The 18,804-nt window shown below is 29.4% G+C and overlaps 1 protein-coding gene across 1 annotated transcript; it reads left to right on the top strand.

Annotated features, from left to right (window-relative positions):
- Positions 1-317: 317 nt before the first annotated feature.
- LOC145292036 (70 kDa neurofilament protein-like) lies at positions 318-16,846 on the top strand. Its single transcript, XM_080138061.1, has 5 exons — positions 318-871; positions 7,304-7,437; positions 9,040-9,144; positions 12,604-12,720; positions 16,028-16,846. Exons 2-5 carry the CDS (start codon positions 7,318-7,320, stop codon positions 16,064-16,066), a joined length of 381 nt encoding a protein of 126 aa, XP_079994187.1. The 5' UTR covers positions 318-871; positions 7,304-7,317; the 3' UTR covers positions 16,067-16,846.
- The last annotated feature ends 1,958 nt before the right edge of the window (positions 16,847-18,804 follow it).

Raw genomic sequence — 18,804 nt, 5'->3', positions numbered from 1 at the left:
AACTGCAGTGCCTTCTGAGTTTCATTTAAATTCCATTTTAACGTTGTTTGCATAATAGTGATAACGTTTCGAAGATACGTAATAAGATTGCGATCTTCAAAAACTACATCTAGACATGAACTTGTCAATTTACATTTCAAATGTTTGATCTTCACCCCTCGGTAACCCAACATGTCTAATTATAGTAATGATTATATAGAGCTTGATTATATAGCGCATGACATTCTAGGTTGACCTTGTCAACTGTCGCTATATTAGAGGTATTAGAAATACCATAACTCGATAAGAGATGTATTGTCGACATAGGGTGTTTTAAACATTAATAGATTATACCGAGGAGAAACTTAGATTATATATATTCACTATGCATCTCTTCCCGTTCAGCACCTCAGATAAATATTATGATTAGCTTAAAAGAAATATCAATTCAAGAATGAATTCGGAATTATAAATATTTAAATTTAAACATCTTAAAACTAAACATACCGTAAGTAGAACGCATGAATGGTGGGGTGGGAGAATGTGAAAATAGAATAGAGTCCCATTTGAGAGAAAAAAAAACAGTGAACGTCGTAATTGTCAATACAAAAGGAGATTAAAATCGGTGATAGAAACATACACGAATCTTAACAATTAAATAAAGTGATCATACACACAATTAGAGAGAGAGAGAGAGAGAGAGAGAGAGAGAGAGAGAGAGAGAGAGAGAGAGAGAGAGTTTTGTTGCAAAAAAGTGTCGAGAATCGACTGATGGTTTCGAAGATATGCATTTCCTAAAGACAGGTTGTGTCTTCTTCTTCTTTTATTGGCAAAAAGAAACATTAATGATGTATAGAATTTGTTTTGAATGAAACTTTCTGAAATCAACAAGGTGAGTAGATTTCCTTTTGATAAGTGTTTTCATGTTGGGCATGTGTCTTCGTATTATATCACATGTGGAAGTAACACATTGCATGTCAGTTGGACAAGGTCAAATGAATATTGTAACGCATGCGAAACACAAATATCCACAATTCTAATAGAAAAAATGTATAAATGAATATGTACACGCACCCACGTCAAATAAGTGTCTAAATAATAAGATGGACAACGACAATGACTAACACCTTTGTTGTTCGTAAAGCAGTAAAGCAGTTAACAATTATAATTTTATACAATCGTTACATTTAGACTGCATGGATATATATATATATATATATATATATATATATATATATATATATATATATATATTATTGTTCTTATCTACGATTAGATTTATTTGTTTAATACAAAGTTATTTAATATTTACTGTGTATGATTTTTACTTATTTTTGTTATTTAGATTTGGCTTTTTATGTTGTTTTCATTTGTAATTTATATTGGCTTTTAATGTCCTATGTAGTATTTTGTTGGTGTTTGGTATTTAAAAAATTATGGAAACCAATATGCATTATGAGTTATGACAATGGTAAACTTTGTTTATTTACTTCCGTTTACTTTTATTTTGGTTGTCACTTCGTCTCATTCCTTAAATGTCGTAACAAAATTGTATCTATGCTTTGGATTATCCATTTTTATAAATTATGTTTGCTTTGCAATAAAATATTTTCTTTCAAGTTTGTCTGTGGATCGTTTTAGATACTTTCAATTTTGAATGACATTCTTTGTATTTATTCTTAAATATGTGTTAGTATTTTAAGTTATTCTATCCAAAGATATTTGCATATGCATGCATTTAAATGAATGCTTACATATAATGATATTCAGACATGCATATAGATATAAAACTATTGATTAAAACGAATTAAAAATTATCAACTTACATTTATTCACTGTATATCTGTTTATGAACACCTATATATGTTGTGTTAAAGTTTTAGAGTAAATATTTTGATCGATGCATGGTCGCATTATATTATATGCATAATGTGTTGTATATCTATATGTAAGTATTGTTTATGTGTATAGGCCTTATATATTTAAAAAATATCTGCACAGATCTCTGTTCAGATATATGTACGTGTGTATATATACGATGTTTATGTACATAGTTCATGTGCTTTTTATCACGTAATGATGATTAATTATTACATTGTATCTATTGAGATATTAAAATACTTTTCGTAGGTAACTTTTTTCCTAAACTAATTTTCTCCTTTCTAAAGTATTTTTCTTCTCTCAGAGGAAAAAGAAACGTCCAATAAACGAACAAAATAAAACGGAGGAAAATATCTCGGAACACTGGATAGATTTGTCGAGTCACAACGTTTACTTTGATTATTTAATACTCACTGATTTTCCTTTCGTTTGCATGTGCATACCAAATGCTCTCTAAGTAGTCCATCATTAGGCCCAGAACAAAAAATATGATTCCATATGGAATATTTTTCTCAATTAAGTTAGCGAAAGCTTAATATTATACCCTTTCCTCTATCTCTATACACACATATATATACGTACGCATATATACATATATACGCATATACATATATACGCATATACAAGTATATATAAATATATGTGTGCATTTATATATAGACATGTTAATATGCAAAAATTGATATGCATAAATATATGATAATATATGCATAAATATATACATATACATACATTTAGTTTTATTAGTTATAATATTGATTAAAGTACTCAATGTTGGTGATAGAATATATTTATTAACAGTGTTTGGTAACTGATAGTTTCTTGCTTGGCGTTCTTGAAGGCGAGTAACTACTAGTTATAATATACCGTTTATTCTTATATATATGCCCTCCAACCCAACAGGAAGACACACACAGACCAGCACACACACACACATATATATATATATATATATATATATATGTATATATATATATATAGAGAGAGAGAGAGAGCGAGAGAGGGAGAGATACTCTCAGTTCTGTGTCTCTAATTAAAGATATGAATTAGTTTATTTCAATATATATGTTTGTCTATATATTTTGTTTATATATCTATCAGTATGTCTATCTCTCATTCTTAAATTTTTTAAAGAACTGATTATAAATATACATGTGTGTATATTCTGTATACATATATGCAAGTAAAAATATGTTATGATATACATTGAATAACCAACGCTCCTAAAATAATTATAGACAGAAATTATTTAGTTAAAATTTTTAGGGTTTTCATTAAGTGTTTTGTTGACATTAGATAATATTGATTTACGTAAATGTCATATACAAAAGTCTACACATGAATATATACACACACCACACACACACACGCACATATATATACACATATATATATACATGTACATATATATATGTATGTATATATATACATATATTGCGTGCTGTTTATGTGTTTAAGCACTCAATCCAGTTTCTTATTTGATATCGCTGTATTCTTACGTATGATCGCCTAATATATCATATATTTTGTGACTTATTAAAGAATATGCATTTACGTGAGATAGATATAGAGATAGCAAGAAGAATTGCTGTTCGTTCTAAATCTCACCAATGATGGACTGCTGACATGTCGAGGTGTTCAATATTTTATTTTTCTTATTAACACATAATAACACTATTTCATTTATTATTACAAACAGATTCTGCGGTTTATAATCTCATAATTGATTTTATAAGTAATATAATGTCATCGCACGACTAAAACTTTAAACTGATATATGAATATATACATATACACATATTTATATGTAACATATAAATGGCGTGTTCAGTTGAACAGTACAAATATTTCATATGAAGCATCCACTTGTTCAAAAACTCTTGACTCTTTTCTTCAAAGCCCTATTTTTTCTCATTCCTGATACAAAAATGCGCAGAACATTCATTGCTTCCCATTTTACTCCAGATTCTCTTTGCCTATGCAGCTTCTGCCTTATTCGACAGAAATGAATTCTTATATCGATTAGAATATTGGTAAAATTACACCAATAATCATTAATTACTTGCAATACACACATACACACATATAATATCTATACATACACACACATGTGTGTATATATATATATATATATATATATATATATATATATATATATATATATATATATATAGACGTTTAACTTATATGGCTCTACGATGACTTGCTGTTTAAATGTCAGAGTAGTCCCACATAAACAGCTAATTGAAAAGCTGGTATTTCGTTCAGTTGTTCTTGTACTATTTCAGGAAAATATTTAAATATGCCATAAAAGCAACTATTTACGAAAATCATTATTGTTATTGCTATTGGTGACTCAAATGACCTTTACATTTTCTCACTCTCTCTTGAACATTAAACTTATTTCATAATACTAAACAAGCAGGAACAATGAAAGTATAGGTTTTGCAAAAGCAATGCTAGGAGCGACGTTCTTAATTACGTTAGATATAAACCAAAAAATACAATAATATTTGAAAAAAAAGCATCAGAAATTGTGAGAAAAGAACCAGATGAGAAAGACAATATGACAATATGTGTATTTCACATTATTACTGCTTAAGTATTATCAGATTATGTTCAGAAGAGCGTTTCCTTATTATAGGTTTTTAGAGTCTTTCCTAAGCATATGAAAAAGCTTGACTTTTAAAGTATATGCTTATTTTACTTTTTACTAATACCTTATACTGCTAACCCGTTTTTATGTTCCTTCTCATGAAATATATCGTTTTTCATTAATCAATATTAATTATTGAAACTAAATAATGCCATTTAAAATCAAGTATCTTTTTTTACATTCAAGATGGAGCTGAGCTTCTTAACAACTGTGAAGTTATATAATTTTCAAATTCTCCTTTATGTACATACAGCCGTGCTGTGCGCATGCGGACTGCATAGAATTTTATCTTCTCTTGTATTTCCAATTCTTTTAGTCTTTGTTCTTTTTAATATTTTTCTAATCTATTCTGCTCCTACCCACAATATTTAACAATTCAGTTTTAAATTTGATATTTCATAGAAACCCAAAGGTTCCATTGTAAATATTTCAAATCCAAACAAAATTCTTAATTCATTTTATTTCCACACAATCGCCAGTTTCGTTCCCTATTCTGCCTTAATCAAGTTTCGCATTGTTCTGCTCGTTCATTTCGAAAGAAAAATCTGTAAAATCAACATAAAATTTTTCACTTTCTGAATTGAAATTCATCAAAACAATTGAACGAATTCTTAACTTTGTTGTCATTTTGTTTGAATTCATTTCTGTGATTTGCAAAGCATTTATTTGTCGCTATATTTGTATTTGATGTTCTCTTTAATTAACTGTGAAACAAAACGCAGTTGATTTGCAAATTTTCAAATTATTTTTTATTCGCCAACTATTAAATATGCTAAACCACATCAATATTCTCTTTTTATTATTCCAAGTTTAAATGGCGCCAAATCGTACTTGAATGATTGCTGGAGTAATTCTAGAAATGCCTCACTTTTTATAAGTATTGGCAAAGATGTTTTTTGTAACTTTTGATAAAAGTATTTTGTTTATAATAGTTTTAGTTTACTATCAGAATAAGAAAGATGTCTATGTCTTTTAGTCAAAGAAACGAAAAAATAGAAATATCTCCAATAATTTAGTAGCAAATCGAAAGTAGGCGAGAGTGTCTAAACTATTTCATTGTAAATTTACTTCTTAGTGTCTAACAAAAAGTAAGATTAAAATATTTGCTTTCATCGAATATTGATTTCAAAATATTTAACATAAATATCCAATAACAAGAATCGTGCTTATTCATGAACCCTGGAAAATGAAACGGGACGAATCCATTGCAAAATAATTTATTCTGACTTTTCAATATGACAATGCCAAAAAAAGATGTTTGCGAATGGGAAGAAATCTCACAGCTTGTACAATAAATGGATATTGAGAGCTTCGGGGCATCCTATTTTATATATTAAAATGAATAATGGTCTTTATGACTTGTAAATATGGTAAAGATAACATATATTGGCATCATGAGAAAAGTGATGAAAATAAAACTTCTTTAAGCATTATCATTCCAAATGATTAAACCTTTAATAATTTACATACTAAATTATGAATAAAATAATTTTCGGTATACTTTAAATCAGACGAGCTTGACATAACAATTTAAACACGCATTTTGTGGTAGTATACTACATAGTTGTCCCGTTTAACTGGGTTACTTTTAACTGCGCGTTGATGTCTTTAAATGAACGTTAAAACTAGGTAAAATGCTGGTGGAAGAAACCTTTTTGCTATACTTAAAAGAAAAGAGGTACAATCATATATTATTCGTAACGTTCAACCAACAATGAGGGAATGCACATAAAACATATTTTTTCTGTCATTACAACTTAATTCTACAAGAGCCATCAATAGTATAATAGTCATGTGGTAAACGCCACTTGCATAATTATATATCCATAGATTACTTTTATATGAGATAATTCGCAACATTAATATCAAAGAGTGCATGATTGGTATAATGAATAATAATACAATAAAATAAGTCTATAAAATAAAAACTTTCATTGATTATCTCTTGTTTGTCCAAGATAATGAAATTTTAATAATTGGTATTCTTAAAAAAACGAAACGTATTTTAGTGATACAATGTGCGTTATTCAATGTAAAAGTTGGCGTCATTTAATATTTTTCTTTTTGAATAAAAACGTTATTTAGCAAATAAATATAATGGAAATATAATTCTAATAAATGTGAACTCTAACTACTAAATGATAAAGTATATAGACACATTTGAAAATTTCCAAGACGCAGTGAATCTTTTCATACCCAGATTTATCTCCCAATATATTAATGCATTGAGCAAACTATTCTGAAAGTAATACTAAAGTAAATATCATTTGGTATTATTTTTCAATCAAGTAAACGGAGATAAAACTAACGAATAAGTTGAAAATCAAAAACACCTGATCAAAGTTCGCGTGTTTTTCATTGATTACCGAGGTTATTCGTTAGATTTATCGTTGTTTAATATAGAAAAATTGAATTCTTGTTTATGACGTTTTCTAATAATAAAAACATTTTAGTTTTTATAACACTGTGTCTTGCAAATTGACAACTGGGTTTTATAATATTACACTAATTATTAACATTTAACGAAACAGTAAAAGTGTTCTATTGTATAACTAAGAAAATAAAAAGGCTTTATTTTCTCACTTCATAAATTTAACTTATTAATTCGTAAGCTATCTTGCCTTTAAATGTAAAATGTTTCCATAACTTAATATTTTCAGATTTTTAAGATTAACTATTAGTATAAGTTTAATAACACATACATATACGGGTGTGCGGGGGGGGGTGAGCGTGTGGAAATATTTTACTTCATATTAACTCCTTTGTATTCCATTTCATATTTCGAAGATTCCCAAATCTCAATGAAAATGATGCGCGGAGCTTTGGCTGCCAAAACTACTTATCAAAGAACATCAAAAGGTTCAGTATCTATCAAGGAAGCCGACTCTCAAGGACAGTTTATCGCCTTGGAAACCAAAAAGGTAAGATGCTGGAGATTTCTTCAAATAAACTGTTGAACATTTTCGGTGGAATAGATCTCATCTAATAAAATGTAGTTATATCATTATACAATATTTAAACGACACTTTGAAATTTCTAATTCATGGCGCCAAGTTTTTTTTTTAATCGTTGACACATAGAATAAAGAAGCAATACTTTTCACGTTAAAAAGCTGTCAAAACCAAGTAGAAACAAAATTATGAAAAATTAATTTTAAGGTTGTTTACAGAAAGAATTACGTTTTTCATGTGTAATTGTTAACAAGTATATCCTCTAAATGGCTACCTTAGTTCACTATACTCTGTTGGAGACGTTTGCTACATTAGGTTTCAGAAATTATTGCAGATTCTCCACATATAATAAATTATATGTCACAGTAGTTTATCTCCTTAAATAAATACGGAACCCTCACACCTAATTTAGACCCTGAGCACTACACAATCATTTGTTTACGGTGCAGAGGTCTTTTATAAATCTGGTTAAACTTGCTTTCCGTTCAATAACGAGAATCTTGTTTATTCATGAATACTGACAGATGAAACGGGACGAATCCATTACAAGAACATTTCTTCTGACTCTTCGGTATGACAACTCCAAAGATGATATTTTCGAGCTGAAAGATTGAGAGAAAACCTCACAGCTTGAAAAATACATGAATATTGAGAGCTTCGAGGGATCCCGTGTGATGTTTTTTAAAGTACTGAGCAGCTTTCGAAAAGGCCTCTATGTTGGAATTACAGATTCACCACTTGAAAAAGTGACTCTATAGCCAAAACATATCGTGCACAAATCCAAATCATCCTTCTCTATATATGGTATGTGAAAAATTGATATGTGATGAAAACAATTTTGGCAATTGCATGAGTAAATAATCAATTGTCAAGTTTTAAAAGTTTAAAAAATATGACTTGCGTGCCATCAACTGAAATCGAAACCAAAATATTTAGCCTTGATTGTGTTCGTTTGAGCAATAAAAAATTTAAAAAGTGAATAAAAAAGTGAACGGACTGAACGTATAAATGCATATTTGCGTACGCGTACAAGACCAATTTATGTTGATCGACCCCTGCCAAGTTCAATTTTCTTTTTTTAAATTTTGACACCTTAGCAGCTATTCTTACCGGCTAAATGGCAAATCGAATTTATTTCACGGGTTCAAATATATCAAGTAAGGAGTGTGCAGACAACAAATTGAAAGATAGGTATGGTGAAGACGGTTCCTCGGAAGACAGAAAAACAAGGTCATATATATATATATATATATATATATATATATGTTTGTCAGTGTGTGCGCGCGTGTGTGTGCGTGTGTTTATGTATGTATAATATAATGTGCATGATGATAGGTATGGAATTAACAATTTCATGAAACGAAAAAAAGAAAATGGAAAATTTTACATATGTTATTGATATCTCGTCTTTATTGTTCAAAGATTCTTCAAAATTGTTTTTGTTTAACGACAACTTTACACAAAAGAATATTTCACATTATTTTCTGTAATGTTTTATTCATAATAGAAACTCTTCTTCCGAATAGATTTTTTATTCGAACATTCAAAATTCTTTGGTTTTTCATTTTTCAGGAAGAAAATATTACAGGTTGGAAGATTGTGAGAAAAGTCGATGATAATATGGTTTACACATACGAAATTCCAAATTTGGTTCTAAAAACTGGAACGGTCGTCAAGGTAAGTACATGCTTCACCTTTAGATTCAGAATCAGAAAGCACCGCCAAAAACAATGCAACAGAATGATGTAGAATGTATTTCAGAAATCTGTATGCAATCAAAACATCTTTGTAGGAAATCGAAATTATGGTTTCTTTTAACGAACCTTGGAATTATATGTAACAATTCTACAAGATCTACAGCTATGAAAATTAATTAGTTTCGATTAGCAATTAAAATCTAGCCATCATCCAATCATAAATGATTTAAACTTATTCATTTTAAGTTACTGTGTAGATAGATAATACATAATTGTATTTGTATTATTTAAAGGTTATACGCAGATTATATTTGTAATGACGAATATTGCATTTTCTTTATGTATTTTCCTATATTTCATGATTAGTAAGGTTACTTAGCACATCGACCCAAATGCAGTAGTTTATATATATATATATATATATATACATATATATATATATATATACCGTCATATATTTCGTCATAAAGAAAACAACACTACACTTTTCTTTTAAAACGTTTATTGAAACATCAATTCAGGTAACTTGATTATGTATTAGAGCTGACATCTATTTAATGTCAATCCCCATCTCGATACGGGTCCGGAACTGGGAGTATGTTTTTTTCCACAAGCGCCGGTCAGAGCTCGGTGATTACTCGGCGGATGGCTGCGATCAGGCTGGCTTTTGTGTTGTGGGAGGTCATGTTGGTAATGTTCTGGACGCTGGATAAAACGAAGTAGTCCAACGGATTTAGGTCAGCAGAGGAGGACGACCAGTGAGAAAAAGATACAAAGTCGTAACACTCCATCTGAAGCCAAGCCTGGGTTCATTTAGACTTGTGGATCCGCGCCAGGTCATGCTGACACATTCAGGATCTGTTACCTACTATCTGATTGCATCAGGGGATCATTACACTCTTCAGTACATTCAAGTATACTTTGGTGTTGATTTTCAAGTCGACTTCGGAGATGTGGGGTTCCATGATGTGGTCCTTTACTTGAAACAACACCAAAGGCAAAATCCGTGTTCGGAAACTTTGTTTTCATCACCCTTGGCACGCCCCTATTATTCGTGGCAATCCAGCGATGTATTTTGAGGGTGCTAGCAATGGTCGTGTTGTCAAAACTTGGATCGGTAGAGAGCATGATTTGTACAGCAGAGAATCTCCGATCTAGCTCGTTGAACATTGTGTCAATCTCAGATCTGATGTAAGGTTCTTATCGCTCTTGAGATTTGTACATAACTGATCCACAAGTAGATGGTCTACAACAAATAAAGATTTTCATCAAATGAAATAGAATCATGCCGTATTTTTTATGCGACAATTTTATCGTTCCATCCTGTTTTATATATATATTATTTATATATATATATATATATATATATATATATATATATATCGTGTGTGCCTGTGTGTGTGTGTGTTTATCGCGTAAAAACGTAAAACATGAAATACGAATCGTATTTTCTACTACTTTATTTCTATCAAACTAATAGGCATTTCGCTTACATGATTGACTGGTCTTAAATTTCTATTTTTTAGTAATGATTTTAATTTATCTCAATTTTTCTTGTTATGTATTGTTAATGAAACTATAAAAATCTTCCCTTTAAACACTTTTCTTTTTTAACAGATTTAGATTGTTTTCCTCTGAAAAAATATTGAAAAGTCTCTGTTTTGACATTTTAAGATTTATTTTTGTACGCCATTACAAACAATGAAATGGTTTCAAAGTAGCAGAAAGAAGACCAGCACGCATATACCATCATGAAGTGAAAAACAAGCATTTATACTACAATTAAATATACTAATCTGTGACTATTGCCACGTTATTTGAAGACATATTTTAATGCTATTAAAACAGATGGGGGATAGAACTGCGCTTTAGTTGTGCTCCGAATGTCTCCTTGCATAGATTTCTAATCTTTCCAATACATTTCAGGTGAAAACATTATTACGTACTTACGTGTCATGTCGAAATTAGTATCGAAATTAGTGTATAAATTTTAAAAATTACAGAAAAATAAATACAAAAGAACCATAGGCTGCTTGTATAGATAAGGGATCATTTAAACTAACGCATTTCAGGTGAAAACATTATAACGTACTTCATATCATGTGGAAATTTGTATATATCCCCCGAAAATTATGGAAAATAATCAATGAAAAAATAATTACAAGAAAACCATTAGGTGTTTGTGTCGATTAGGAATAAGCAAAATTAACGCATTTCAAGTGAAAACATTATTGCCTACTTCTTGTCATATCAAGATTAATATAAATTCCTATAATTATAAAAAGTGAATCAGTGGAAAAATAATTACAAGAAAATAAATATGGTGCTTGTGTACATTTGAACCAACGCATTACATGTGAAAACATTATTACGTACTTCTGTGTCATGTGGAAATAAGTATTAATTCCAAAAACTATAAAAAATATATATCAATAGAAAAGTAAATAAAAAAAAAAGATTGAGACTAGTTATACAAGGTCGTGGAGACGCAGTCATGACAGCTATCTACTTTCGGAATCTGAAGAGAGACCTCCCTGCTGCTTAGAATTCCAGGAGTTCGAAAAAACGGAAGTTTAAGCCCTGGAGTTTTTACATCAGTGAAGCAACATGAAACTTACGTGTACTTGCATTTATCAACGCTCACTATTTAGCTTAGCCTAATCGATGTTTCTATCAGGCAATCCACATATGTTATTAGAGAAACACTTTTTCTCTTAAAAGTATATTTACGATGATATAAGTCGACAAAGATCAGCTGATAATGCCACAAAAATGCAATCACTTTTATAACAAGATTTGATTTTTTTTTAAACAATTTGGCACAAAAACCTGAGCGGATGGAGGGAAACTGATGCCATTTCCTAATTCAACAGTGCAAAAGTACACCGAATAATATGTTGCAGAAATTTAGACAACATGCAAAAAGTAAAAAGTTGGTGCACAGTATTCTTAATATGAAAATGAAAAGTCCCAATTCATAAGCCTTTAGATTCGAAAAGCTTATGACCGCATAATGATAATAGGGCATTGACGCTAAACACTCGGTAAATAATATAAATCATCTATAGATATTATAGGCGCATATGTAGGAGGAAACTTCGAATATGGTAGAAATAATACAAATTGAAATTTAAATTGAATCTGAAAATTGGTTTTAATTTATTTTATGTTAAATACATTTTGTTGAAAAACTTTTTAAAATATTTAGAAAATTATATATCTATATCATTAATTGCTAAATTATCGATGTATTTAGTTCTCTAAATGCAACAAAATGTACAACATAAATTAAATCCAATTAATCAAATTCAAATAGAAAATTTGAATTTTTTGTAATAAACTTATTGTGAAAATTTTGTTGTGTTTGCTATTTTCTTTATCCTGCTGTTATAAAATAATATATGACTGTGCATAAATTTACACCCGATTCTCTATTTAGATATGGTCCAAGAACAACCAGGCACAGGCTCGCGGTGATGATATAGTCAGCAGAGAGAATGATACGTGGGGAACTGGGTCCAATGTTGTCACCATTCTACAGAACGAAAAGGGCGAGGTAGGTAACGGCTTTATTCCTTGTTGCTGGCACTTATGTGTTTGGTTCTGTCGGAAACATTTTTTATTTTTCTAAAGTCTTTTCTCCCAAGCAATTTGCCCTAGAATTTGTTCGGGCATGGAGTAATATATATATTATAAACGGAGTCGTACCAGAAAAAACGAAACTGAATATTGGATCTTATAGACGACGTGAAATGTATCGATGAAGGAACGGCTGATGCTAAGCATGCATAATAGGAGAGTATTATCTTTCGATTGATATACGGCATAATCACATTTGCACACTAGTTCTAACCAGATAAACGCAGTTAAGTGGTGTTGTTTTAGGACACTATAAGTGACAACGTGGTAATACCAAGCACTGTGGTTTGAAGGACAACGAAATCATTATGTAACTAATGGAGTTATGAAGATTCCTATGGAGTTATGAAGATTCCTTTGGAATGTACTTCAGATTAATCATCTAAGTCAGACTTGCGTTGAAACAACAGAACATTCGCTCCTAAATGAAATCGTGTTCCTATATATATATAGAAAATTTTGAGAAACCATTAAATTTGTTATTTTGTCGTTTTCTTAGTGTTCTAATCATTTATTATTATGCCTTGGCGAGGGATATTTTTTAAAAATATGTTAGGGATATTTTAATGAATTCTTACTTTTACTGCCATCTTCAATTGGAAATAAATTCTTTACCATACTCTTCTGAGAAAGATTGGTGAAGGATCGTTGAAAGAAAACATTACTCAACTATATCCGCTATTATTACGGATTTTAAATATGATTGTTTTTTGTTTTCTGATATTCTATGCATCTATTTTTATATGATACGTGTCATACTTAAACGATATTGCATGGAATGCAATAAAATCATAGTTTTTCTATTTTCTGTTTTTCACATTGTTTGAAGATTACACAAAAAAGTAATACAATTTAATGTTTATATTCTTCTATATGAAATACTTGTATTTATTTCTCTCGGTATAATAGATCATCATTCATCATATGATGGATCATAATTGATCATAATGATAGATCATAATTCATCATATGAATAATCATAAATTGGCATATGATAGATTATAATTGATTATATGATAGATTATAATTTATCATATGATAAATCATAATTGGTCATATGATAGATAATAATTAATTATATGATAGATCATAATTGATCATATCATAAATCATAACCTGTCATAAGGTAAATCATAATTGATCATATGATAGATCATAATTGGTCGTATGATAGATCATAATTGAAAAAGATTCATATTATGAATTGCCTGGGCGGTTGCACATCATTTTAAAAATGAGCTTTAACAAACACGTGATCATAGTGTCAAAATTAAGGTACAGCAATACTTATGAAAATCTGTTATTCAGAATGAACGTTTGATACGTCAGCTTACAAAGAGAATATCACAAAAAGTTTCTCGATTGAATGTCAACTTAAATGTTATCTAGGTCTAACTTTTAAAATCTCATAAGACAACTGTTAGATATATTTGTCTATTTAAATACCTATGCAGATATCCGTAGCCTTTCATTTATATACGATATGTTGTCTCTTTGAATTCAACTTTATAATTTTATTGACCTTCTAGGCAAATTTCTTCTTTTTCTGTCTTTTCTGTCTTCGTTTTATTGAATCTTTTTTTCTTTTGCTTTTACTTTCTTTTTCGTGTGTATTTGTTAATTGTCTCGGCTTTTTATGTCTTCTTTATCCACCCTTCTATTATGTCACTTTACAAAGTAAATCCGATTCTTTTCATTGTCCCTTTGATTGTAAGTCTGGTTTGTATGTAATTAGATTTCACTGTGCTGAATCATCTCCTTCTAGTAAATAATATATGTTTTCTTGTCGACAGACATTTGAACTCTTCTACTCTGCGTACTTGGTCATAAAGGTCACTTTGAATCGTGCTATGTGCACGTAAAGGCGCATTATCAAATTTCCTTGTACTATCCAGACATTTATTTACTAGTTGGATTGGCATTGCCCGTTTTGATTTTAGTCTCTTAAATTACTCATTGAACACTGGGCGTATTTCGTAAACAAGGGGGGAAAACCAATACGATTTTAGCAGATTATCTCGAGTTATTAGAGGTATAGATTTAGTGGAAACCATTGCTATAAAATAAAGATAATAGATTTAAGTAGTTTAGTGAGTCTTTGTTGTAGAATGTATGGAGTTTATGATTTAACTTTTTGGCTTTATTAGTTCCGACATTTAGTGAAAATTGTGAGGTAAATCAGATTTATTTTTCTATAGTTAATAGGTAGATTTCTCTTCCGAAGAATGGGATGTGGCGAGTTTCCGATAGTGTATTGAGAGACAGTCAGGCATCTAATATTTATCTTTGTAAATATATATGTTTGTACTGGGAGAATGATAAGAGGACGATGATGAAGCAAATCGACAATAGACAGCAGGAAGAATCTTAGCTGGTGAACTTGAGAGATGTGACGTCTATATTAGAAGTAGAGATAATAACGATGGGGATCTAATGACACATAGACATATGCGCACACACGCACGATTATGTTTGTATTCAGTCGTTTACATGAAATATTTGACTGTGTGTTTTTCGCACTTTGAGACCACCAATGCTAGAATTAATACAGCGAGATCAGAAAATGAAGAATAAAACCCACTGCATATGTGTTTATGGTAAGTTGTCAGTGTGAGGATTTCGGACATAGTCATGCGCTGAGAGCAAGCCTAAATTTGAACATCAGTCTTCAAAGTTATTCGCGCTGATTAGTACGAAATAACAATTTAATTTTCATATGGTTTTCTGGCCTTACATTTGTGCCGCTGGCAATCCCAGGAATAAACACTTGCACCTATAATCCATTTGTGCGTTTAACTCTGAAAGTATATTATCGCCAAGGATTATGCCAAAACAATTCATAGGTTAACTTTTATAGCACTTCGTAAAAGTATTAACGCGTATGTGAACGCAATAGAATTGAGTTTGAACTCGTCTTACCGATTCCACATATGTTTTGATATCTATCAGCAAAAGAATACATGAATTAGTTTTTATTTCAAGAAACTAGCAAAGACGAGAGAAACACGCTGGAAACATAAAAATGTTCCTGCTTTATAATGAATTGAAAATACGGCTTACGTACTGTATTTATGCGATGTTTTCTTTGTGTTCATTTTCTCTACATGAATAACATAAAATAATATCATAAAATTGGCTTGGCATATTCTTGAAATAAAATTAAAATATATAAATAATCTTTTTTTGTCATAATTTAATTAATTTTTATGATTTTTATCTTTCAGGAAAAAGCAAACTACACTCAAAATACGGTGTACCAATAAATCGTCCGGTCAAGGATAAGTCCACTTTATAGTCAGTGACATTCCAATGAGAACAGCAATCGGTCCCGGTACCCTGAAGCAACCCCCATACCTTGATGACATCTTAACTCTACCTTTTTCATAATGAATCCTTAACAGAAAAAATATATCAATTATTTGTAGCAGAAATATATTTCTTTTTTTTTTCATTATTTTCTAAGCCATTACAATTGGTATAATATCCCACGATTTAAAAATGATTTAATATTTGATAACACTTCGAAAAGAGTCTTCTAAATATGATTCTGATTTAAAAAGTCCCAAAGGTGTAGAAATAGTATTTTAGAAATAAGTATTATAATTCAAATAACTTGCTTCGATACGCTTTGAAGCTTCCTACAATATTGGTTTTAAAACATTATTTCGAACTCACTACATAAATTAAATGAGGCAATATTCTTATTAAGAATGTTGCCATTAAATTTATGCGGAATTAATTCAATGTTTTATCCTCCCAATATTCTATATTTTTACAATTAAAATGTAAACAAATCCTCAATAACAAAGAGGTGTATTAAATTAAATTTATTTTAGCTTTCCAAAAATTTCAATAAAAATATAATTTTAGTTGTTGTTCAGTCACCTTTAAAAATACAAACGCTGATTCTTTTTTTTTTTAAAACTGCACATTATTATTTATCCCATAAACTTTCGGATATATTTTTTTCTTAAACCCAACCAACCTTACATTCAGCAATTTCCTAAAAATAAAAATAAAACTATAAAAAATACAAAAATATATTCTAAAGTGTTCTTTCATTTTTAAGGCATGAACTAACAATTTTACTAACAAAAACATTAGCATTAATAGGTTCATGTTTAGACTTGAAGCATTGATATTCAGACACAGGTTTATCTTAATTCCGTGAAAGTACGCTTGTATGCCGTTTGCAATATTTATATTATCGCAAGTTGTATTAATTAATTATTTATACTTTTACTCCTTAGCATATGTTCTAATTACAAAGGCTCTAATTAACTTCCACTATAATAAATCCTTAATACACTTATATATATATATATATATATATATATATATATATATATATATATATATATATACCGATAGATATATAAATTTATCATTTGGTGAAATAAAATAATTAACGGTAGTATATAAAAAACTGAGAACAGCATGATAGTTCCGCTTATCTCTATGCAATTATTCATATAATCACTCTTTGTAAAATCTAATGACATATACATCGAAAAGAAAAGAAAACAAAATGAAATTTAAAAGAGAAAGTGGGGAAATCAGGAATCGGGTCGTTTGTATTTGAATCAAATTTAGTTTAAACAATTAAGTAAAACAAACAAACAAAATGAACGTTGGTAAAAACCATAAGAAATGAAACTTGACTTTAATTGCATATCTGTGTTATATCAATTTTGCCCCTAAACATTAAAATTGACGTAAACGAAAAAAATTAAAATCTAAAAAATTAAATCATTTGAATGTAAACGCCATTTCCTAAGGCGTTTTTTTTTAATTTTTATTCTCAAATACGTTGTTCTTATTAATGGAAAAGAACATTTAATAGTGTTAATAAAATAATTATTTTGCTAAAATAAAGCACAAAGTTCTCTATGCGCTCGCTACAATCTAAAATGCTATTAATGTGACTATCATAAGGAATCTAAAACAAAAGAAACTTTAATTGCTACAATGACTGTAGAAATAAAAAAATAGCTAGAAAGAAAAGATATATTGTCCATGTTCTGTGTGTCTTGCTTTGGAATTGCTATGAGTGTTTTAAACTGCGACATTTTATTCTCTTTTAAAACGCATTTGATGATCTTGCTACGCATGCAATAATTATTAATGTTTTGAAAATTTTTATGCGTAATATTTGGAAAATGTCTATTTTTTTAATTAATTTTCATTTGTTCTCTTCAATTCACGAGGAATAGAATCTGTTTGATTTATTTTGAAGAATTGTCATCTTCTGAACTTTAAATCAAGCGTCCTCAAAATTTTTTATCATAATTTCTGACCCCTAAACTAAGGAAACAAGTTTATTTCGTTATCATTTAAGTCTATGTACTTCCTAATTCACACGCCATATTTTTAATTCAAATATAATATTAATCTTTTAATCTGATGAATTAAGCATCATGTATGTTAAAGAATCGACATCTTACACTCATTATATTAACTTTATAAGATTTTCAAGTCAACATTATTTATATTAATCAAAGATTAGCACAAAAATGGAATGTATGAAAACTAAAACACACGTTAGTATATTAATTAACATATTACTAATGCAAGAAAAATTAACATATCATCGGACAAATAATCAGAAGCTAACGTCTTTAGTTAAAAGTGATCCACTTTTAATTATTTCTACTACAAGATAATGAATTAATATGTTTATATATAATTGCTGTTCATTATCAATTTAAATAGATTTCAAAAATGCATCAACAGCACTTCAGTTAGCTTTGATGAAATGAAACAACATCTATACAACGAAAGTACAGTTTAAAATAGGTTGTGATTAATAGACCAATTTTTGTCTGAAATATTCAGTCTGCGTAAAAATGTGTTCGGGTACAAACTGGTCACCATATAAATATGTAACTTTCCTAACGAATAATATATTTAAATAAATTAGATCGCTGTATGATTCCTTTTAGACACAACTAAATATAAGTAACATTATGATACTCTTTGGTGGATTGAATACTGATGAATA

Source organism: Euprymna scolopes, chromosome 13, assembly GCF_053919585.1.
Source record: "Euprymna scolopes isolate OS-2025 chromosome 13, ASM5391958v1, whole genome shotgun sequence".
Taxonomy (NCBI): Eukaryota; Metazoa; Mollusca; class Cephalopoda; order Sepiida; family Sepiolidae; genus Euprymna; species Euprymna scolopes.
Note: the sequence above shows the minus strand (reverse complement) of the source record. Positions and strands in the feature narration are given on the sequence as shown.